The 25054-nt window shown below is 36.5% G+C and overlaps 3 protein-coding genes and 1 long non-coding RNA gene across 5 annotated transcripts in view; 2 read left to right on the plus strand and 2 right to left on the minus strand.

Moving 5' to 3' along the window:
- The first annotated feature begins 3124 nt into the window (after positions 1–3124).
- The window catches only part of sh3pxd2ab (SH3 and PX domains 2Ab), a 72479-nt gene continuing 50549 nt past the window's right edge, over positions 3125–25054 (plus strand). The window contains exons 1-2 of one of the 2 annotated variants that reach the window (XM_032552956.1): positions 3125–3652; positions 23048–23128. In XM_032552956.1, the coding sequence (XP_032408847.1) occupies positions 3581–3652; positions 23048–23128 (153 nt within the window). In that variant the 5' untranslated portion in view covers positions 3125–3580. The remainder of the gene's footprint in view (positions 3653–23047; positions 23129–25054) is intronic. The other variant, XM_032552957.1, reaches the window with a different exon arrangement.
- LOC116713045 (N-acetyllactosaminide beta-1,3-N-acetylglucosaminyltransferase 3-like) lies at positions 4313–8662 on the minus strand. The gene is made up of 2 exons (XM_032552960.1): positions 8515–8662; positions 4313–6828 (listed from the first exon to the last, which is right to left on the minus strand). Exons 1-2 carry the CDS (start codon positions 8520–8522, stop codon positions 5646–5648), a joined length of 1191 nt encoding a protein of 396 aa, XP_032408851.1. The 5' UTR covers positions 8523–8662; the 3' UTR covers positions 4313–5645.
- Positions 7136–17946, plus strand: LOC116713046 (uncharacterized). Its single transcript, XR_004337780.1, has 3 exons — positions 7136–7268; positions 10291–10295; positions 17615–17946. It is a non-coding gene; the product is annotated as an uncharacterized LOC116713046 (long non-coding RNA).
- LOC116713044 (N-acetyllactosaminide beta-1,3-N-acetylglucosaminyltransferase 3-like) lies at positions 14226–18949 on the minus strand. Its single transcript, XM_032552959.1, has 2 exons — positions 18783–18949; positions 14226–17170 (listed from the first exon to the last, which is right to left on the minus strand). The coding sequence occupies exons 1-2, from the start codon at positions 18788–18790 to the stop codon at positions 15988–15990; spliced, it is 1191 nt and encodes a 396-aa protein (XP_032408850.1). The 5' UTR covers positions 18791–18949; the 3' UTR covers positions 14226–15987.

Consider the following 25054-nt stretch of genomic DNA (forward strand, 5'->3'; position numbering starts at 1 on the left):
CCATTTTGATTTCTTTACAGGAATGTTCTAACAATTTATTAAAATAAAAATGAATAAAGCCAGAATATCCTTTTGAGTTTGTCTTTGAATGTGAATATTCGACATGAAAATTGCTTTGAGATGACAGAAAAAGAGACAATATTAAACATCTTGGACAATGTCATCTCCATTGTTTAAAATTGTCCAGGATGTTTAACGTTGTCCCCAATTTTTTATTTTATCTCCAGTGCTTAACATTGTTCTTGATGTTTAAGGCTATATAAGGTTAAATTGTCATTATTGCTATGCTTACTGTATCTGGAATGTTTTACTTTATTTCCAATGTTTAACGCAAAAAGGAAACTTTTCTGGAACTGAAATTTGACATCTGATAAACATTGGCAATAATGTTAAACGTCAAGGATAACGTTAAGCATTATTCTTGATTAAATAGAAAATCGGGGACAACGTTAAATATCCTGGATATTAAATGCTAGACATCAGAGATAAAGTTCAACATCCCGGATGGCATTAAACAGCCACGATAATCCTGAATGTTAAACATCAGACATGACGATAACCATTGGTGGCTAAAGCTTAACACTGGGTACAATGTTAAACTGTGTAGATAAACATTGGGTGCAACTTTATTTTCATACGATTTATTCATTTAATTTCAAGTCTGCAAATCTTGGAACCTTAAAGTGTTTTTAATAAAAACAAATCTACTTAAGTTCAATAACAAAGTTCTACTTTTTTCCTTTACAAATCTTAAATGAGTAATTCAATTATAGTAATGCATGTATTGTAGAAGTCCATACTCGCTAGGGAAAATTGGTCGTTTATCCAAGAGTGCAATGGTTAAACATAAATTAAGAATTTATCTGTGTTCATTGGCAAGGAGTTGTTAATTATTCTATGACTGTATGTCCGATTCTTACTTAAATTGTCATTATTACTATTATGTGTCCATAGTTTTTTTTTTGTTTTATGAGTTAGTTTGTAACCATTTTGTCTATGTAATATAGTTTAGTTGTTGGCTCTTTAACACAGTATATATCAGTATAACATGAATATTATAACATGGTTTTAATTACAAATTTTTGATAAATAGGGCATTGTAAGTAAGCCATTAAACTGAGATAAATAGGATTAAATAAGTGTTCTTCCTACTCCTTTTCAAACAGAAAAAGAGTGGTAAGCCAATAATTTTGTTTTATATGTATGCATGATTTTTTTTCTGTAGCACAGGTAGCACAGGTGGTCAGAACACCGTTCCTATGCGACAGCAGCAGCTCATCGCCGTCACAGAAATGTAAACAATGGAGGGAGGAGAGCGATGCGCATTTTGTTGCTGGAAAAAACTGAAGTATTTTGAGTTTCTGTCGCCAAGTCCGATTATTATTAGCAGTTTTATGCTTGTTTTTTCTAAGATCACTTGCAAATTTAATTTGGGCTTGTTTTTAATTTTTTTGGGGCTTGCTTTTGAACATGAAGTTGCTCATTTAGGTTTTGAAATAAGCGGACACATAATAAGTCCCAGAATTTGTCTGACAGCCAGTTAGTTTCAGTCAGATTCTCCCCGTCCATCATTTCCCGGATGATCCGTCCCGCTGTGTTTTCATGTCAAGTTATATTTGCTGTGAACTACGTCGAGCTTCGCGTTGTGCTCCACAAAAAGACTAATATGGACAGCGCATTAAACGTGAAAGCAGCCATGAATGAACGTGTCCGTAGACTTGCGCAACTAAACACCATTATAATCATTAATATAAAGATAAATGTCACAAATCTGTTCTGAGTTCCATCATGTTCCATCTGAGTTGCAGAGCCGCAGGAGGAGCACTGTGAGCTGTGAGGCCGGGGCAGGAAGGAAGACACTCTAAAATACTACTTAGAGTTTTCCAGACAATACTGGGACACACAAAAACATGCAAAGATGACTAAAGTTATTTTTTTTTGTACTGTTGTAATTATTAAACAATCTCCCCTTCAGTTCAATTTTATAAGTAGAGACACATAGGCGATGTTACCATCAATTACTTGCAATTAAGTATTAGCAAACCTCCATTTTTCACAGGTGGTGGAAAATGGACCTTACCAAGCTCCGCCCACAACCGACCCACGTGACAGCAAGTCTCACAGACAGCCTCGCAGCGCGTTGTTTCTACGTAAACATGACTGGACTAGTGCATCATTTCTACCGGATTTTCACAATATATCAGCTACTACAATGGACAGAGGAACTAACAAGTTCATGTCATCACCTGGGAGGAGGTTACTGGTTTCTCAGTCACAAGCTGGTTGCAAACCTGAGGCCAGCAGGTGTCAGTCAGTTACGGTAGATCTGAAATTTGGTTTGATGACGTCAATATGAGAAGCTACAGACTGATAGGAGGAACCACAGAGCTCTGTAAAGGTAAAGGCAAATCTTCTGAAGTTGGGATATAATTCATTTAATTTCACATAATTACCACAGTAGAAGCCATTTGTTGTGTATGAAATATATTTGTTCTATTTGATGTTTGTTGTGAATGACGTAAACTCACAAACGAACGAGGTGACCACGTAGAATGGACATCAGCCAATGAAAAGCGACCCCTCTGGTAAGGTCCATTGTCAACAGCTGCTGAAAGTAACTAAAAAGTTACTTTTAATGTAACTTTGTTACTTTTCGAATCAAGTAATCAGTAATCTAAGTTACTTTTTCAAGGAGTAATTTGGTTAAAATTACTTTTTCAAAGTAACTATGCCATCACTGAGTTTGAACACGTATTCTGCTAAATACAAAGAATATGACTCATCAGATTTTTTTTTTTTTACAGTAATTAAATAAATCCCTCTCAATATTCTTACATTGAACAAATGAAAATAATTTTGGTCATTCTAACTGACCTAAAACATGACAAGTTTAGTTTAATTGAACTTAAGGTGGATTTGGACCAGTTAAGTGGACCAAACCAAATAATTTTAAATCATTTTTAGTAATGATGATACATTATTAGTAACAATGATAATGTATCAGTAACAATGATGCATTATTACTGTATCATTATTACAACAATAACGATAAACCAGTGAGTAAAGCATAATGCACTGTAAATTTGACTGAATTTCAACTAAGCAGTATTGTGGAAACTAAAGACAAAAGTGAAGGAATCCCTGTTTACTTAAAGCTTGCGCTCCACGGAACAAAGAAGCGGTAGTCCCAGCCAGGCTGACCTCCTTCCTGAACAGTCCTGTGAAGTGTGTCCAGCCAGCTGAACTGGGTCCGCCCCATACGCTCTGACTGCCCTCTTTGGCTCCGGACAGCGGCGGTGCAGCCCCTCTTTCAGGGTGGAGAAGTCTGATCCCTCGCCAGTTTTATTGCGTTGGATTGTTTCACAAAAACCGCTTGACACCGTCAGTACGTGGGGGCACCCAGAACCTGACCGTGGATCGCGCTATTTTCCTTCGCTTAAGTTTGCTTTGCCGTTTGCACAAGTTAGGACGTTTGCATCTTCAGAGCTCCCTCCTCGAGGTTTCATGGGCAAATATCTTCGCCTTTGCAGTTTGTAGTTGTTTTCCCTTTAAATAAAGGCCCGTTCGGTCTGTTGAGAAGATGCAGTTCCGCACTGTCTTTGACGTTAACGTCGTGGACGTGCAGAAGAGAAGGAACCCGTCCAAACACTATGTAAGTTGTTTTCTCCTCCTCTCAGCTGCGTTGCTACTTCATCACCGATGATTCTTCGCGAAGTATACGTGATATCTTTTCCTTGGATTGTGATGTCGCTCTGTTCATGCTGTACTGAACTTATTTTCAGTTGACAAAACACTGGGATTTATATGATTTTTGTCATGGGCTTTCACCGACATTTGACATTTTCTAATCAATCAGATTTTAATACAGTGCATAATACAGGTTTCTACATAAATACAAGAATGACATTTGATAAGTAAATACAACAAAAATATGTTTAAAAAAAGTCTAAAATTTTTTACATGTTTAGTAAAGTTAATGGTTTCCCTTCAATCATGATGCTAATTGTAAATTACCAGTATGTCAATATATATAATTAATGTTAAACCTTTGCAAACTATCATGGCTACTGGATTATTTTATAAAAAGCAATTTGAATTGCCTTGCTGCTGAAAATTTGCTATATTAATAAAATTACTTTACATAAAATTACTTATTAAAAAGAAAAGGAAGAATAAATTCCTTTTTGTGATTCATTTGTATATGGATACAGTAATGAACATGATATGAACACAGTAATCTGACTTTGGGTGTGGACCAAATCAACAGTACAAAGACCATTTGGAGGACATGGTCTTTGTACATTTGCAAAAATTTTTTAGATTGATTTATTTATGGTGTAAATGTGATCCAACCTCGTTCCGACACGCAGATGCTGTAGGTACATTGTGAAGGCGAGGCAAATGCAACACAAACCTGGCTGCTTGGTTGCCATATTGGCACATCAATTTTGTAAAGCATAAACTGCTATGCAACTTTCAAAAACTGTTGAAATTTTTGTTCAGTCAAAAATTTACTATAATGTATACGCATATACCTCAGAAAGTTAATAGTTGTGCCCCTTGTTGTACTGATGAGTCATGTTATCCTCGTGTCACACATCATGTTTTGCAGATACTTTAATGAAGCTCTCCTTGCCCAACCTATCAGTTTGTCTTGGTAGATTTGAAGTTGTTCTCAGTTTTTTTCTCCAGTTCATGAGATTGAACTGTGGTCCATCAAATGTTTGAAGCTTGGGATATTGTTTTATAACCTAACCCTGCTTTAAACCTGTTAACTAAATTATTCTTGACTTTATGTGGCGTATTTCTTGATCATCATGATGTTGTTAATTCAATGACTAACTCTTGAGACCTGACAGCTGCATTTATACTAATATTAAATCATACACAGGTGCACTTTATTCATTAACTTATGTGACTTCAGAAGGCATGTGGTAGGAGTTATGGTAGTAAAGAACATTTAATATCTTTCATTTGATTACAAAAACAATGTAAATACCAAATTAAATGTACAAGAAACATTCATTTTCTCAACACATGTAACAAATATAAAAACAGGTTCCATGAGAATTAACAGATAACATTTCTTTTACAATTAGTCTATGAGTTACATTGACTAATTATTGTAACATTCCAATAGGAGGGAAAGAGGTGAAACAATAATAAACAATGATAGAATTTCATCAACAACGTTGTATAGCAGTTTTATTAAGTTACATATTGATACTACTAAAAAAACCCTGCAACATAGCTCACGGATTATTATGTTGTGTTCACTTGCACTCAGAAATCTGATGCTCATTTAAACACTAGTTCACATAGCTTATGTTTAGATTTCACAGTTTGAGTGTTGTTATTTTTTTCTGTGTTTTTTTTCTGTAATTAACTAATCAAATCTAGAATCAGAGCATTAAAACCCATGCAATAAAAGCGATATGGTATAGCTGCAAAAATAAGTTTATTAGTATTGGTAGCTAGCTTACTTACTAAATAACTACTACAAGAACCTAGCTTTCTCACTATGGTTAAAATAACAGTCTATAATGTGTTACTACCTGCCTAACTAACCAATTACTTAAATCTTTTCTTTTGACCAAGGTCTTGCTCAGACAGTTCATTTGAGTTTATTTTGGCTCAACTGTTTTTCATGTTTTAGCACTACATAGTAGATTTGGGTTGCGTACTTCTTGCCACAAGAAATATACGTCACTGGGCATGAATTTGTGAAGCAAAAGTAAATCCTTAAGGTAACAGGGGTCATATTTATCAACTTTTCTGGAGGGAATGTGCCAATGTAGTGTTTTCACTCCCATGTGAGAGTCAGGTTTAAGTTTCATTACAGCCAAACACATTCCCATGTAAACATCATCAATAGGAAGAATTTGTACCGACGCAGATATTTTGTAAATGGCCAAAGCTGTATAGCCTGATAGAATGTATCCCCCACCTCCGCAGTAGGGGGGGAAAAAATCTTCTTCATACACCTGGAGCGGAACAAAGTACTTACTCTCTGGGTTTCTTACAGGCATCGCATTTTTCAACAGATGGCCAGTAAAAAGGTGCTTATTTCCATTATTATCTTTAAGACTTTGAAGATATTCAACCATGTTGTCAGTGTGGGCAAAAATATCATCATCACCATTCAGTAGAAATCGAGCCTGTGGACAACGTCTGTCCATCCACTCAAGGAAGAGTATCTGCTTCAAAGTGAGGTTGAAAAAGGAATCCTTAAAATCCCATTGGAGGATGTCATTGTAATGTTGGTGCTCCCACCTGACAAGTTTGTTCAATTTCTCCTCCTCGAAACCTGAACCATCAGTTCCAATAATAAAGATTCTTCGAATCACTTTTCCTTTATGTGACCTCTCTGCAGCCCAGGTCTTACGCAGAGCCTCTCTCCGCTCATAGTTCTTTGGGGAACTTTTAATAACAAGCAAAAGAAAGACGTCCTCAGGCTCATCATCTCCTCCACATTTGTCAGGAAGGTCCAGAATTATGGGGAAACTACGACAGTGACGATAGTAAAGAAAGTCTTGAATCATAGGGGACAGGGAATCAAAGCCAGAGACATTTTCAACCGTTGTGTTTTGTTCACATCTTAGTGTTAGGTTTTGTGACACCCTCCTCCTTTCCCATTGCCAATTTGACGATGGGGAAGTTTTGTCTGAGGCACTGTGACCTTCTTCTTTTAAATATGCAGGTCTCTGGTCGTGGTTGTGACTAGATTGATGTGTTGAGATGTTTTGTGGCTCATTGAAATAAAGAAGTACCAGAAGGGTCACCAGCAGTAATACAGTTGTGGCATAGATGTAGGGCACTCTCAAAATGCTGAAATCAAAGAAACATAAAGAAATACAGCTTAGAATGACAACATATCAATATCTTGTGTAAGCACATCCATTGCATTGTTTCTTCTGCCTTGTTTTATAGTGGAATTTAGGAACAGATTCTCTCCTAATAAATGCTTATTACACAGTCAACCTAACACTGTCACTTTAAACCAATAAGTGATCTGTGCAGTGGGAATTTACATTAATATGCTCATAAAAAAGGTTTGGGTGACTTTTAGCCTTTTGACTAGATTTGAAGAAAAGTTAGGCTACTGACTGTACTTCTCTTCCAAGACTCATGACAGTCTGCCACATTTTCATGAGAGAGGAGAAAAATAAACAAAATGACAGGGAGGTGATAAAAAAAGAATCACTTAACTCTAAAATCCTATAGGAGACTGCAATTTTATTGAGGTGAAAAGGGTAAAATGGTATAAAGTAAGCTATAAACAACCCATGCGATAAAAGCGATATAGTATATCGCTTTTATCGATAAACCTTATAACAAGGGACATGGGATCTTTTTCTACTCATTATCTGGCATCATTTCAGAGTAAACATTCCTGTGTTAGGGCTGGTAGGATTAGCAAAATTCTTTCTATTTGCTAAGTGCCTAGAATAAAGGGAGATGTATTTTCACATTTTATATTATTTTTTAAACTTTTGTCAGATTTAGAAGTTAAAATATATATTTACATTATATGAAAATGTGAGTTTTCAGACTTTTAATGCACAAAAATAAAAAGGAAGTGAAATGAAAATCAACACACACAACGGCAAACAAATGTACAAAAAACCCAGCCCATTTAAAAGATCTTATGTGAAGATTAATGTTTCATGGTTGTAATGATTTCTTTATTTCATAACAGTCTAATGAGAAAGGACAACACGACTCAGTAACTGCAGTTCAAGTGAAAGCATAGAGACGTCCTATGATTTTATTGTTGATTTTATAAGCAAAATGTAAGTTTTAAGACAGGCTGCATTGCTAAGTGAATAGGAAGGTCTCTATAATGTCTATAATGGACGTAGTCTATAGTCTATAATGGATTACTTTTTTGTGGTCTTGATGCTAAGAAAGCAGAATAATTCTGAATTTTGTCAGGACTAAGGCTAACAAGCAACAACAAAAGGCTTAAAGTAAGGTTCACAGATTCTGTTTTTGAACTCATTAAGAGAGTAGGTGAAAACTGACAGTTCTGCGTTTGCAGGTGAAAAAAACTATTAAGATACAGATCTTTTATACCGTTTTATAGCTATACCATAACGTTTTTAGTTTTATCAGAAAAAGTCTTAATATCGTGATGACATTTAGGATAAAATAACTTATTTCATAATGAATAGCAAGTCAACATTTCAAAAGGTTTTTAGCCTTTTTATTTTCACATAAAGATAATATCAATAATTTCTTTTACTTTCAAACATAGTTTTAAATAAAGATAGAGAAGAAAAATAAAAACCTATAAAGAGAAGAGAAAACACAACTAGAAATATGGGACATGCCTCCTGATTATTGTGAAAAGCAATCTAACCTCAAAGAGAATACATATGCAGTCATGAACAAAGATGTACTTTACAAAACATTTTACAAACATATAACCCTTTCAGAAACATTCAAGTGGTCAAAATAACACAAAAGCTAAGCACAGCCCATAAATGTGGAAACTAATTTTGCTATAATTACCTGATCATGTTGGTAGATGGTGAGTGCCTGAAGAAATGATGACTTTATTCAATAAAGCAGAAAGAAAGAACTCTTCCCTGTTTCAGCCACACGTTCGAAGACTTTACCCAACCTGCTTGTGACACTGACAAGTGCTATGCAAAGTTTGATAAGACAGCCTTTAGGTACTCAAGTTTATCTCCGTTAAGGTGTGCCGACAGGTCGTTAAACTGGTAGAGCAGGAAGGATAGTGGGTGAAAACATTCTCATAAGTGATCTTTTTAGCATCAAATTATGATCCAAGTGTCTATGTTGGGTAAGGCCATTCATACTAGGACATCCATAAAGTTCTGCTTCAACCAAGTAATTGCAAAGCATTGTAAGTTAATTACAATGCTAGTACGTTGAATATGTACCTAATTAGTTTCTGTTTTATCATCTTATAATAGAACAGTGGTGGCCAACCAGACAAAGACCAAGAGCCACATTCTTTATCAAGTTACCGCAAAGAGCCACATCATATGCATGGGCACACATGAACATCAACCCATCCCTTCCTCATACTCATACTTTTGCTCAGCCAGATTTATTGTAAATTTGTCTGATATTCTGTGCTCAACAGTGTGGCGGGACAGTTGGACGTCTGACACCATTCGTTTTAGTTTATCGTTTTCAGGAGACAAGATTTCAACAACGTCACAGAGGGATTTTTTAATGAACTCCCCTTCATTGTATGGCTTTTTGGCCCGTGCAATGTTCCAAGCCAGTTGATATGATGCAAGCGTTACAGTCTCTGGGTGCTTTGTAAATTTTTGGAAAAACTTTGCCTGCATTTCTGTCTGACTTTTCAAGGTAACCAACTTGTGCTTGCGAAGTTCAGTCCCTTTTGAAAATTCCTGGTCGATGTTAGCATGGAGTGAGCTGAAGGTTTGAAGCCTTAAAATGCGACAAGGACACCTGACATATAAGGCAGAATGGCTTTCCACTACGTTCAACAAAAAAATATAAATTCTCCCACTCTGTCAAAAACGTCCTGTGTTCATCTTCATATTTTCGTTTTCCTGTGCATTTTTTCCCTGCCATTTTGAGCGCGAAAGGTTTACTCAAATGATTTTACTCTTACTGAAAAACTGCGCACATGCGCATTTGACGAAAATACCGTATTGCACTCAAGCGAAGCGAAACTTGGATATTATAGCGACCCTACAGTACGTGCTAAATGTTACTGGATGTTACGCTGTTTAGAGATTAAAATTAGAGTGTATGATTTCCCATTGTCCGCGAATGCATCAGGATAGATGAGAGAGCGAGGGGGCGGGGGAGTGAGAATGAGGGGTCAGCGGAGGTTTGTGTGAGAGCAGATGGCGAACGACTGGAAAGAGTAAGGCTGCAAGAGAAACAAAGACTGTTTTTTGTTTGTGTTGTTTTTGCGTGGTTACGGCCAACAGTAATGGTGTGCTGCTGTTGTCAATAATTGACAGTTCATTTGACTACTTTTCGTCATTATTGCACGTCTGGCAGAATGCGACTATATGAACGTAAGAGCCGCATGGAACCGGTCAAGGAGCCGCATGCGGCTTACGAGCCGAGGGTTGGCCATCCCTGTAATAGAAGTATCTGCACTGTAGTTGTTTCAGTTGTCTGCAATACCTTCATCTGCATTTGGTTTAACATTAAAGTATTGCAGTAACAAATCAAATAGTTTACAGTTAATCTCATAGCTCAAGAATTCAATAAGAATGTCTAACTCAGTAATCCCATAATACAACGATCATACGTTACAAAAAATTCCCACAGATCAGGTCTGTACCCACTAACAGGACAGTAAAATATAATGCAACTTTTTCCATGTAAGATCTTGTATAAGAAATTTTTTTTTTAAATCCATCAGTTTAGTAAATTAAAAAAGAAGACAAAGGATGGATGGATTATGTAATGGTCCTTCCATCCATTCTTGAGACTAATGGATGGATGGACCATTCTTAAAGCTCAGAGATGATTTTGTAACAAAAACCACAGGGGGTTTCTGTAGTGCTGTTATCCTGGTTGTGATGTTGCCTGGGGGCTTCAACCTCTGGATGGGGTCTCCCATGGTAAATTGGCTTCAGGGAAGATATTAGACAAAGGCTGATTCAAAAATTTAAGTTGGTTTTAGACTCCACAAAATGGTGTGTGTGTGGTGCACCTGGTGGTCAAGATTTAGGTTCTTGGGGCTCAATCAGGACCCTCTCAGAAAACTACAGAAAGCCACTACCAAGTGGTACTACCACCTGCAGGGTATGACATTGAGGTCAGGTTTTAAATTTAGTTTTTTCCCGTAATCACTGTTGTTCTCTAACTAAATATGTTGAGTGTTTATAAAGGTATGGAAACACTGTTGGCGTTCTTGCAAAAATGATATTGAAATAGCTTGTACTTCTCTCTGTTAAAGCTCTTGTTACAGTCCACTGTTATGATTCTGCTTAAAGTAGTTCAACACAGTGAACCCCAAGAACGTCTCCTTTGGGATTTGAAGAATTAATGTGTCCATCAGGTTCAATTGAAGTGATTAACCTGAGAGTTTAAATCAATTCCATCATCCATCTCCTGCTGAGAATTCCTCCCCAAGGCTGCTAAACATAGGCCAGAGACTTGCTCTCAGGGGAGATAAAGCCAGATGGAAGGTTTGACTGGGAAATCCCCTTGAGGAAGGAGGAGGGCAAAGACAAAAAGATCTCATCATATATGAGCTAAGCAACTGGAAATGCATGTCCGGTTTGACAGAGGAAAGAAGCAGCTCTTTGTTTTTGTCCCCACTGGTAAATTGTCATTTCCTTCCAGGAACACGTGGCACAGGAGCTGCAAAATGACAGTGGCGATGTACGTAGAAATCTTATTTACAAACGTTCTTGTTTAAAATAACATTTCAGCTTTAGTTCAGCAGAAAGAAGTAACTCTTTCCTGTTTCAGCCACACTTTGCAGATAACTTTTGTTTTAATCCAAATTAATCAATCGTTTCGTCAGGGGCACAACTATATATTTTTGAGGTGGATGCGAACATCTCACCGGCGCTCCCATCCCCCCCCCAACCCTCCCTCCACATAAACTTATACAAGTGAGCCAAAGAGCCGCTTCTGTTAGCCTGTGTCTGCAGGTCTGAGGCTTTTTGTTAGCATGTTTTCTATCATTCTTACAGCTTGAAGCCTTATCCAAACTGGCAACCCACATTAATAAAATGGTGAAATGATATTGACCACAAAACACAGTATTTATAAAAGATATCAACATTTTTCCTACACAATCCTAACAAATGTTTTTAATGTTCTCTTCACAATATTTATTTACTATTAATCTATTTGTATGATTTGTTCTTTAAATTGCCATCTATATTATTTTTCGGTCTCAGGAAATGATTGGGGGATGAAGAGACTGATGTCTGGTTCTTCAAGTTCTGACGAGTCTTCGGTTCCTCTCCTGATCCATTCTGTCTGATATCAAACCCTCTGGGTGCCACTGAATGTCACTGAGACATTTATTTTAATGCCCCTATTAAACTTCACTGTGATTGTTTAGCCTGTGTCTTCCCACTACCATCTGTATTTTTGCCAGAGGTTTTATTTCTAAGGACGGTGTAGTATGGGGTGGACATTTTAAAAAGACACTGGTCGATAGCAGCTCACTGCAGCTGCGTAGTGGCCATATTTAGGTAACCATGACAACAGCGTCAGTTTGTGGGGTCCTATTTAGGTCCCACAACAACAATTTAGCTGACCCTAATATTTCCCGTGTTTTGTTTTGGTCATTATTATTACACTTATTGTTGAGATGTGTATGATAAGTGTGTCTATCAGACAATATAGCAATACGGAATAAATCGCGTCCCGTATTGGACAACAACAACCGCCTGTCATTTTAGGCTAGCTTAAGCTAACCTGAATAACAACTCTCTTGTTGATACAAGGACATTACTTACCTACTGTCTTTCAACCACTTTGAAAAGCTTTTCTTCATCTCTCCAACATCTTTATCCTTCCCCCTCTTCCGTTTTCTGTTTTGTGCCCCGGAGTTTTTTCTGCGCCCCATCTTTAGCTCCCTGTTGTCGAAGCATTACTACAAATTTGAAAGAAAAAAAATGCGCCTCAGCGCGTTCTCGAAGGGACGCTGCCCAAGCTACCTGTAGGGACCTTACCAAGCTCCGCCCACAACCGACCCACGTGACCGCAAGTCTCACAAACAAAGCCTCGTGGCGCGTTGTTTCTATGTAAACATGACTCCATTAGTGCATCATTTCTACCGGATTTTCACAATATATCAGCTACTACAATGGACAGAGGAACTAACAAGTTCATGTCATCACCTGGGAGGAGGTTACTGGTTTCTCAGTCACAAGCTGGTTGCAAACCTGAGGCCAGCAGGTGTCAGTCAGTTATGGTAGATCTGACATTTGGTTTGATGACGTCAATATGAGAAGCTACAGACTGATAGGAGGAACCAAAGAGCTCTGTAAAGGTAAAGGCAAATCTTCTGAAGTTGGGATATAATTAATTTAATTTCACATAATTACCACGGTAGAAGCCATTTGTTTGTTTAAATTTTATAAAATGTATTTGTTCTATTTGATGTTTGTTGTGAATGACGTAAACTCACAAAGGAAAGTGGTAGTTAGTCCAACCTTTAGAAACTACAGCGGCTGTAATGCGCCACAGCAAAGGTAAACAAAGGTAAAATAACCCGAACAGGTGATCAACTCAAAACCACTCCTACCTTTTTACTCTCTCTCTCTCTTTGTAGTTTAAGCACACCTGTTACCCTGACAACCGCCTGCGCCCCGCAAGACGAGCAAAGATTACGTTACAAACATACTGTAACATTCAGTCCGTTACCATATCAAGTTTCCAGTCTTGATATTTATTTCTCGATTATTAATCAGCACTTCCCTGAACACAGCGATGGTTGATTGACTAGCTGTACTTGGTGCTAAAGTGGCTAACACGAGTAACAGTTTAGTCCAAAGCCTTTTCTGCTAAAATAAAATTTTTAGTGTATGTCAGATACAGTACACATTGCATATTGATCTGTTTAGCTAACGTAAGACTGTGTAGCAGACAGGCTTCAAGGTGTAGAAGTTGTATCAGTGCTGCCATTATGTTGTACTTAGCTAACGGGAAGCTAACGGTGTGTTTGTGAGACGGCCACGCACGTGACCACATAAAATGGACATCAGCCAATGAAACGCGGCCCCTCTGGTAAGGTCCATGGGAAGGGAGAGCGGCTGGCAGGGAGGGGGGCGACTAATCAGTGATGTTCCTCTGTTATTGATCATTTCACACACAAACCGCTGTTAAGTACATAAAATGCTGACTAGAAATTTTTTTTTTCCAACATCATTTTTGGGCCCCCTCTAGTGCAGTGCCCCTATGCGTTGCATACACTGCATAGCCACCTTTTGGGCCACTGTGTCTCGTATATTTAACACATTTGAGATTTTAAGGTTCTATCTTGATGTAGCTTTAGTCATCCTCACACTAATTCGCCAGGCTGCTTGTCTCTCAATAGAGTGTTGATAGAAAACTTGCTTTGGTCTCAGTCCTTGCGTGATAAAATGTTTACACAACAAAAACTGCATTTCCAACTTGATGCACAGCAGCTTGAGACCACATGTAAAAGAGCTAACTTCTGAAACACTATGATTGTAAGTAGAGTATTTCATTGATTCCATGTGCATTGCTAGACAACAATAGTGAGACAAAGGTTGAAAAAGAGTTTTTTTATTGTCATGTTATGCTTCTTGTCTTTAACAGTAAGCCTCTCTGTTTGAGTAGTACATGGACTAATGATTTATCCATTTAATATACAACACAACTTTGATATTTTGCTAAATTAATGATGGAATACTGGACATCTTATCAAGTTGAAATATCATTGAAAAATGTATTCATTTCAGGAATTTCATTGAAAAAGTAAAACATGCTCATTTTTATTACAGTTGACAATTATGGTTTGGTGCTAAAAACTCATAAATTACTTATTTAAAAAAAGGAAAAATAAATTCCTTTTTGTGATTCATTTGTATATGGATACAGTAATGAACATGATATGAACACAGTAATCTGACTTTGGGTGTGGACCAAATCAACAGTACAAAGACCGTTTGGAGGACATGGTCTTTGTACATTTGCAAAAATTTTTTAGATTGATTTATTTATGGTGTAAATGTGATCCAACCTCGTTCCGACGTGCAGATGCTGTAGGTACATTGTGAAGGCGAGGCAAATGCAACACAAACCTGGCTGCTTGGTTGCCATATTGGCACATCAATTTTGTAAAGCAAAAAATGCTATGCAACTTTCAAAAACAGTTGAAATTTTTGTTCAGTCAAAAATTTACTATAATGTATTTGCATATACCTCAGAAAGTTAATAGTTGTGCCCCTTGTTGTACTGATGTGTCATGTTATCCTCGTGTCACACATCATGTTTTGCAGATACTTTAATGAAGCTCTCCTTGCCCAACCTATCAGTTTGTCTTGGTAGATTTGAAGTTGTTCTCAGTTTTTTTCTCCAGTTCATGAGATTGAACTGTGGTCCATCAAATATTTGAAGCTTGGAATATTGTTTTATAACCTAACCCTGCTTTAAACCTGTTAACTAAATTATCCTTGACTTTATGTGGCATATTTCTTGATCATCATGATGTTGTTAATTCAATGACTAACTCTTGGGACCTGGCAGCTGCATTTAAACTAATATTAAATCATACACAGGTGCACTTTATTCATTAACTTATGTGACTTCAGAAGGCATTTGGTAGGAGTTATGGTAGTAAAGAACATTTAAGATCTTTCATTTGATTACAAAAACAATGTAAATACCAAATTAAATGTACAAGAAACATTCATTATCTCAACACATGTAACAAATATAAAAACAGGTTCCATGAGAATTAACAGATAACATTTCTTTTACAATTAGTCTATGAGTTACATTGACTAATTATTGTAACATTCCAATAGGAGGGAAAGAGGTGAGACAATAATAAACAATGATAGAATTTCATCAACAACATTGTATAGCAGTTTTATTAAGTTACATATTGATACTACTAAAAAAACCCTGCAACATAGCTCACGGATTATTATGTTGTGTTCACTTGCACTCAGAAATCTGATGCTCATTTAAACACTAGTTCACATAGCATATGTTTAGATTTCACAGTTTGAGTGTTGTTATTTTTACTGTGTTTTTTTCTGTAATTAACTAATCAAATCTAGAATCAGAGCATTAAAACCCATGCAATAAAAGCGATATGGTATAGCTGCAAAAATAAGTTTATTAGTATTGGTAGCTAGCTTACTTACTAAATAACTACTACAAGAACCTAGCTTTCTCACTATGGTTAAAATAACAGCCTATAATGTGTTACTACCTGCCTAACTAACCAATTACTTAAATCTTTTTTTTGACCCAGGTCTTGCTCAGACAGTTCATTTGAGTTTATTTTGGCTCAACTGTTTTTCATGTTTTAGCACTACATGGGAGTTTTGGGTTGCGTACTTCTTGCCACAAGAAATATACGTCACTGGGCATGAATTTGTGAAGCAAAAGTAAATCCTTAAGGTAACAGGGGTCATATTTATCAACTTGTCTGGAGGGAATGTGCCAATGTAGTGTTTTCACTCCCATGTGAGAGTCAGGTTTAAGTTTCATTACAGCCAAACACATTCCCATGTAAACATCATCAATAGGAATAATTTGGACCAACGCAGCTATTTTGTAAATGACCAAAGCTGTATAGCCTGATAGAATGTATCCCCCACCTGAACAGTAAGTTGGGAAAAAATCTTCTTCATACACCTGGAGCGGAACAAAGTACTTACTCTCTGGGTTTCTTACAGGCATCGCATTTTTCAACAGATGGCCAGTAAAAAGGTGCTTATTTCCATCATTATCTTTAAGACTTTGAAGATATTCAACCATGTTGTCAGTGTGGGCAAAAACATCATCATCACCATTCAGTAGAAATCGAGCCTGTGGACAACGTCTGTCCATCCACTCAAGGAAGAGTATCTGCTTCAAAGTGAGGTTGAAAAAGGAATCCTTAAAATCCCATTGGAGGATATCATTGTAATGTTGGTGCTCCCACCTGACAAGTTTGTTCAATTTCTCCTCCTCGAAACCTGAACCATCAGTTCCAATAATAAAGATTCTTCGAATCACTTTTCCTTTATGTGACCTCTCTGCAGCCCAGGTATTGCGCAGAGCCTCTCTCCGCTCATAGTTCTTTGGGGAACTTTTAATAACAAGCAAAAGAAAGACGTCCTCAGGCTCATCATCTCCTCCACATTTGTCAGGAATGTCCAGAATTATGGGGAAACTACGACAGTGACGATAGTAAAGAAAGTCTTGAATCATAGGGGGCAGGGAATCAAAGCCAGAGACATTTTCAACCATTGTGTTTTGTTTACATCTTGGTGTTAGGTTTTGTGACACCCTCCTCCTTTTCCATTGCCAATTTGACGATGGGGAAGTTTTGTGTAAGTCATTGTGACCTTCTTCTTTTAAATATGCAGGTCTCTGGTCGTGGTTGTGACTAGATTGATGTGTTGAGATGTTTTGTGGCTCATTGAAATAAAGAAGTACCAGAAGGGTCACCAGCAGTAATACAGTTGTGGCATAGATGTTAGTCACTCTCAAAATGCTGAAATCAAAGAAACATAAAGAAATACAGCTTAGAATGACAACATATCTATATCTTGTGTAAGCACATCCATTGCATTGTTTCTTCTGCCTTGTTTTATAGTGGAATTTAGGAACAGATTCTCTCCTAATAAATGCTTATTACACAGTCGACCTAACACTGTCACTTTAAACCAATAAGTGATCTGTGCAGTGGGAATTTACATTAATATGCTCATAAAAAAGGTTTGGGTGACTTTTAGCCTTTTGACTAGATTTGAAGAAAAGTTAGGCTACTGACTGTACTTCTCTTCCAAGACTCATGAAAGTCTGCCACATTTTCATGAGAGAGGAGAAAAATAAACAAAATGACAGGGAGGTGATAAAAAAAGACTCACTTAACTCTAAAATCCTATAGGAGACTGCAATTTTATTGAGGTGAAAAGGGTAAATGGTATAAAGTAAGCTATAAACAAATATTCACATAAACCTTATAACAAGGGACATGGGATCTTTCTCTACTCATTATCTGGCATCATTTCAGAGTAAACATTCCTGTGTTAGGGCTGGTAGGATTAGCAAAATTCTTTCTATTTGCTAAGTGCCTGGAATAAAGGGAGATGTATTTTCACATTTTATATTATTTTTTAAACTTTTGTCAGATTTAGAAGTTAAAATATATATTTACAGTTTATGAAAATGTGAGTTTTCAGACTTTTAATGCACAAAAATAAAAAGGAAGTGAATTCAAAATCAACACACACACCGTCAAACAAATGTACAAAAAATCCAGCCCATTTAAAAGATCTTCATAACAGTCTAATGAGAAAGGACAACACGACTCAGTAACTGCAGTTCAAGTGAAAGCATAGAGACGTCCTATTTTATTTTATTGTTGATTTTATAAGCAAAATGTAAGTTTTAAGACAGGCTGCATTGCTAAGTGAATAGGAAGGTCTCTATAATGTCTATAATGGACGTAGTCTATAGTCTATAATGGACTACTTTTTGTGGTCTTGATGCTAAGAAAGCAGAATAATTCTGAATTTTGTCAGGACTAAGGCTAACAAGCAACAACAAAAGGCTTAAAGTAAGGTTCACAGATTCTGTTTTTGAACTCATTAAGAGAGTAGGTGAAAACTGACAGTTCTGCGTTTGCAGGTGAAAAAAACTATTAAGATACAGATCTTTTATACCGTTTTATAGCTATACCATAACGTTTTTAGTTTTGTCAGAAAAAGTCTTAATATCGTGATGACATTTAGGATAAAATAACTTATTTCATAATGAATAGCAAGTCAACATTTCAAAAGGTTTTTAGCCTTTTCATTTTCACATAAAGATAATATCAATAATTTCTTTTACTTTCAAACATAGTTTTAAATAAAGATAGAGAAGAAAAATAAAAACCTATAAAGAGAAGAGAAAACACAACTAGAAATATGGGACATGCCTCCTGATTATTGTGAAAAGCAATCTAACCTCAAAGAGAATACATATGCAGTCATGAACAAAGATGTACTTTACAAAACATTTTACAAACATATAACCCTTTCAGAAACATTCAAGTGGTCAAAATAACACAAAAGCTAAGCACAGCCCATAAATGTGGAAACTAATTTTGCTATAATTACCTGATCATGTTGGTAGATGGTGAGTGCCTGAAGAAATGATGACTTTATTCAATAAAGCAGAAAGAAAGAACTCTTCCCTGTTTCAGCCACACGTTCGAAGACTTTCACCCAACCTGATTGTCACACTGACAAGTGCTATGCAAAGTTTGATAAGACAGCCTTTAGGTACTGAAGTTTATCTCCGTTAAGGTGTGCCGACAGGTCGTTAAACTGGTAGAGCTGGAAGGATAGTGGGTGAAAACATTCTCCTAAGTGATCTTTTTAGCATCAAATTATGATCCAAGTGTCTATGTTGGGTAAGGCCATTCATACTAGGACATCCATAAAATTCTGCTTCAACCAAGGTTGAAAACTGACGTGTAAGTTAATTACAATGCTAGTACGTCGAATATGTACCTAATTACTTTCTGTTTTATCATCTTATAATAGAGGTATCTGCACTGTAGTTGTTTCAGTTGTCTGCAATACCTTCATCTTCATTTGGCTTAACATTAAAGTATTGCAGTAACAAATCAAATAGTTTACAGTTAATCTCATAGCTCAAGAATTCAATAAGAATGTCTAACTCAGTAATCCCATAATACAACGATCATACGTTACAAAAAATTCCCACAGATCAGGTCTGAACCCACTAACAGGACAGTAAAATATAATGCAACTTTTTCCATGTAAGATCTTGTATAAGAAATGTTTTCTTTGTTTTTTTTTTAAATCTATCAGTTTAGTAAATTAAAAAAGAAGACAAAGGATGGATGGTTTATGTAATGGTCCTTCCATTGATTCGTGAGACTAATGGATGGATGGACCATTCTTAAAGCTCAGAGATGATTTTGTAACAAAAACCACAGGGGGTTTCTGTAGTGCTGTTATCCTGGTTGTGATGTTGCCTGGGGGCTTCAACCTCTGGATGGGGTCTCCCATGGTAAATTGGCTTCAGGGAAGATATTAGACAAAGGCTGATTCAAAAATTTAAGTTGGTTTTAGACTCCACAAAATGGTGTGTGTGTGGTGCACCTGGTGGTCAAGACTTAGCTTCTTGGGGCTCAATCAGGACCCTCTCAGAAAACTACAGAAAGCCACTACCAAGTGGTACTACCACCTGCAGGGTATGACATTGAGGTCAGGTTTTAAATTTAGTTTTTTCCCGTAATCAGTGTCGTTTTCTAAGTATATATGTTGAGTGTTTATAAAGGTATGGAAACACTTTAGTGTTCTGGGAAAAATGATACTGAAATAGCTTGTTCTTTTCTCTGTTAAAGCTCTTGTTACAGTCCACTGTTATGATTCTGCTTAAAGTAGTTCAACACAGTGAACCCAGATAACTTCTCCTTTGGGATTTGAAAAATCAATCTGTCCATCAGGTTCAATTGAAGTGATTAACCTGAGAGTTTAAATCAATTCCATCATCCATCTCCTGCTGAGAATTCCTCCCCAAGGCTGCTAAACATAGGCCGGAGACTTGCTCTCAGGGGAGATAAAGCCAGATGGAAGGTTTGACTGGGAAATTCCTCTGAGGAAGGAGGAGGGCAAAGACAAAAAGATCTTATCATATATGAGCTAAGCAACTGGAAATTCCTGTCCGGTTTGACAGAGGAAAGAAGCAGCTCTTTGTTTTTGTCCCCACTGGTAAATTGTCACTTTCTTCCAGGAACACGTGGCACAGGAGCTGCAAAATGACAGTGGTGATGTACGTAGAAATCTTATTTACAAGATTTCTACGTACTAAACTAAACTTAACTAAACCTGAAAAATAACATTCCAGGTTTAGTTCAGCAGAAAGAAATAACTCTTTCCTGTTTCAGCCACACTTTGCAGATAACTTTTGTTTTCATCCAAATTAATCAAACGTCTCTTATATTTAACATTGTACCACTGCTTTAGTCATCCTCACACTAATCCGCCAGGCTGCTTGTCTCTCAATAGAGTGCTGATAGAAAACTTGCTTTGGTCTCAGTCCTTGCGTAATACAATGTTTACACAACCAAAACTGCATTTCCAACTTGATGCACAGCAGCTTGAGACCACATGTAAAAGAGCTAACTTCTGAAACACTATGATTGTAAGTAGAGTATTTCATTGATTCCATGTGCATTGCTAGACAACAATAGTGAGACAAAGGTTGAAAAAAAATTTTTTATTGTCATGTTATGCTTTTTGTCTTTAACAGTAAGCCTGTCTGTTTGAGTAGTACATGGCCTAATGATTTATAAATTTAATATACAACACAACTTTGATATTTTGCTAAATTAATGATGGAATACTGGACATCTTATCAAGTTGAAATATCATTGAAAAATGTATTCATTTCAGGAATTTCATTGAAAAAGTAAAACATTCTCATTTTTATTACAGTTGACAATTATGGTTTGGTGCTAAAAACTCAAAATTACAAAAGTACAGAAATATTACCAGGCACAACCATAGATTACAAAAGTTTCAGCTTTTGAATTGAATTATTGAAATAAATTTACTGCTGAATGAGATTGGCATTTAAAAGAACAGTTACCAAGTCTACCATGCAGTCTTGGCAAATAGACAGAGATTAACAAGTTCCACCTAAACTGAGAGGTATACGGAAATGTGGATGAAACAAAAGCTACTGGTCTTTGTGTCATTTGATATGTCCTGTTTACTGATTGTATTTCTTGCTTTTCTGCTTTTATATCTTTCTGCCACCCTTTGTAGTGTCATTTAAGAAAAAACAATTAAGCCAACTAGACGGGCCATAAATCTAAAATTGTTAATTTTATAGAATGTGAGTTTGATCTATTTCAGCATGTTATTGTGTATTTGGTTGCCTGCACTCTGTTATATGGCAATGTGACAACTATAGATTGTGTTTTTGTGTTGCATTATTAGTGCTCAAGGCCATACAAAATTCAGTTCTCTGTTACCAAAGGTTCCATCAAAACACCTGAGCCTGATAAACAACTTAGTGTCCGTCGCAGTTTAAACAGCTCAAGCAAATCTTGGGGAAGGAGATTAAACTTGATGAATGGTGATATTGGAAGATTTGACTAACATGATATTTCAAAGCAGAAATATCTTTGTAATGTGGTTTGATGATTTGCTTCAGTTGGCAAAAAGTGTCTCCCCAAATTAAACTTCATTGCATCACAGACATCTGGCAATGTTTTTATTTTCAGGACATTTATAAACAGGCACAGTCTGCTTAAAATTGGTCAGGTTTTAAAAGGAGGCATTACCTCAAAGTTCCTTTATTGACATCTGCAGAGAGGGAGAGATAGGTTTTGGTAGGTATCCACTAGACAAGATAGTTATGCACATTAGCACAAAAGTTTCAATCATTATCTGTATTAATAATCTGTATTAATAAACTATATACATACAGAGATTTAAAACGTTTTTTTTTTTTTTAATAAAACCTTTTTCAATGTATAAAGCATATCACTAATACACATTTTCACATTCACATAATGTATATACAGTATATTACAAAGTAAAAGAATTCACAATTGGTATCTGTCTGCTAACTTGTCTGACAAATGATACGTGGCAAGTGGTGGATGTAACCGGTAGAGTTTTTATGCAACAACATAGAAGCACATGTGGCATGATTTTAAGATGGCATGATCTTGACTGTGATTCAGTATTTTTTTTGATTGAGATTTACTTAGTTAAATGCATCAGTTTCTAACATTATCTCCACATTCCCCATTTCCACAGCAGCATCCATGTTTGAGATGACTCTAGTCATATTTCTTCACTGTTTTACACTCTTTTACTAAGACTTTAATCAGTTAAGTAGCCACTAACACCAACTTTACTTTCTGTTTTTAAATTCACAGACACACAGGTTCTGTAATATTGGCTTATCACACATCAGGTTCTTTATTTAGCATAAGCTTTGTTTAATTTCTCCACCTGTAGTTGATTTTCTTAATCACTTATTTGTGGTCACAGTCACTGTTTTTAGAAGCTTTTGATACAATGGAAATGATCTTTAACAGTGGCCGCTATGAAGCCAACTATTGAGCTATATTGTAAACAGTTATAAATCACCCATTCTCAACCACACTGACTTGAGCGTAAACCATTTTTAAAGAATTTATCGAGCTAATACTTGAAATCTGTTGTTTACTTGTTAATTCCCTTATAGCTGTCTGAAGTGTGATCAAAAAAGAGAGATTTAATTTGTTTATTTGACCTCTGCGAACGTTTAAGTCAGGAGGGATAAAGTGGTGCCTTGTGTCCTTTGCTAAGTGTCCCTAACCAGGCTCTTTTGTCTACTCTTTCTTCTGTAGGTATATCTTATCAAAGTGACTTACTCAGACTCCAGTTCCCATGTCATCTACCGAAGATATAGCAAGTTTTTTGACCTGCAGGTAAGTCACGCTTGCAAAAAAAAGTCTTTCACAGCTTTAATTCACATTTATAGAATACTTCTCAAAACTTGATATTTTCTGTTTAGGGTTGCCTCATCTAGTGTTGCTAATTATACTCAATAAAGTCTGTGTGACCTTAAGGCCTCTGCTTTCTGCTCAGCTGATGCAGATGCTTTGCTTTTGTGTTAAACCTATTTTAGGATGACTGCTTAGAACCAAGACAAGAGGGGAAATCCAGACAGCAGATACAGGAAAAAAACATGACCTCTGTCAGAATGCAAAGTCTCCACAAAAAGTCAAGCAAAAGTCCTCCAGAGGATATATCTGAAATGCTTAAATTAACGCATGATACAGCTTGTTTGTTGGAAAGATAATGAATTTAAACTTCAATGAGGCCTACATTGAAGATTAAATGTAAGAGAGGTTTAAATCTAGAAAAACACATCATTCCTGCATGCCTCTTGCTTCTGTCTGATAAACCCTTCTTCCAGACTGAATTCCAGAACGCCTTGACTCCGATGGGCTGCTTGCAGGAAACCTTTTGTTTTCCGGTCCCTTAGCAATACCCTGGAAAATTCAGCTGCTCAATGAGACTACATCAGAGCATCTCTCCTGTCTGCGTAATCATTACTCACGTCTGTGGTTTCCTGGTGCAGACATGTGTTCGTCTGGCACTGTAAATCATTTGTTGAAGAGCAACAAATGAGTGGCTGTCACTACAAAATGACTGACATAGTGTCCTTCTTGTTCCTCAATAAACAAATATTTTCTGCAGAGGAAATGCAAACAAGACACCCAGCGGCTAGTAAACTATAATCAATTGGAAGAACGGGATATTTCCATCTGACAAGACATCCAGTTGCTTATTAAACCTTTTTTGCAGTGTTGTGCAAAATGTATCAAATAATCTTTTACATGTGCAAAGGAAATGTTTTATGACCTGCAAGTTTGACGTAAGCGGGAGTGCACTCGTTAGTTCGTCAAGCTTAAGGGCTTTCCACATGGGGAGTGTGCATGCTGGCCTGGTTTCCTTTTGGACAGAGACCTTTTCTAAAAGCCCTTAGTCGTCATTATTTTTGGAAGAAATTGGAACAGGATCAGCTTTATTCTGTCTGCATTATGATTTGTCTGACCTACATCCTACTCACAAGTTAGTTTAAAAAAACCCAAAAAACCCCTGTTATTTACATAAAGGCAATGGAAGTACATTTGTGTTTCATCTTTCAGACACAAGAAAGCTGATGGTTTAAACTTGAAAAGTGACTCTGACATTAATTTAGGTCTTCCTCTGCTGATTAACCAGTGGGATGATTTTAAAACATTATATACAGTAGTCTGGAGTTTTATGACTATATAATATTTTTATGACTATATAGTTTTATGATATCATTATCATAAAAGTCATAAAGACTTTTATGATAATGATAAAGAAGGTTTCAGACAGTAACATTGTGAATTAGCCACAGCTGCCTGATGTATCTATTTTATTTATTTATTTATTTTGGACGAAGGCAAGAAGACAAGAAACTATTACAAAAAATTAAAAGCAATGCGTTGACTTTTGTTTCTTTTTTTGAAAAGAAATGTTTAATTCTGTAATAGTTGATTTAATATTTGACTTTATGTGACTGTCCAAAGTTAGGTCCATAAGTGAAACAATGCTTGCGTTTTTGGGCCCAAAAATTGTCGTCTGTATTAAGGTGAAATGCACAGGTACATCATGTGAGCTTGCTGTTGTGCAAAGTTGTTGTGCTGAATCCCGTTCTAGAAATGCTTTGCTCATGGTGGCAGCATGTGGCAGTTGCTCTGTTACATCGGGTCTGATTTATTCTTTTTGTAGACTTTTGTTCATCATTCTTTTGGCTAACGCGTTGCACATTTGGACAATTATTCCCTCTGCTTTTGGATGCTGTGCAGACATAAAGC

Source organism: Xiphophorus hellerii, chromosome 22 (assembly GCF_003331165.1).
Source record: "Xiphophorus hellerii strain 12219 chromosome 22, Xiphophorus_hellerii-4.1, whole genome shotgun sequence".
Classification (NCBI taxonomy): Eukaryota; Metazoa; Chordata; class Actinopteri; order Cyprinodontiformes; family Poeciliidae; genus Xiphophorus; species Xiphophorus hellerii.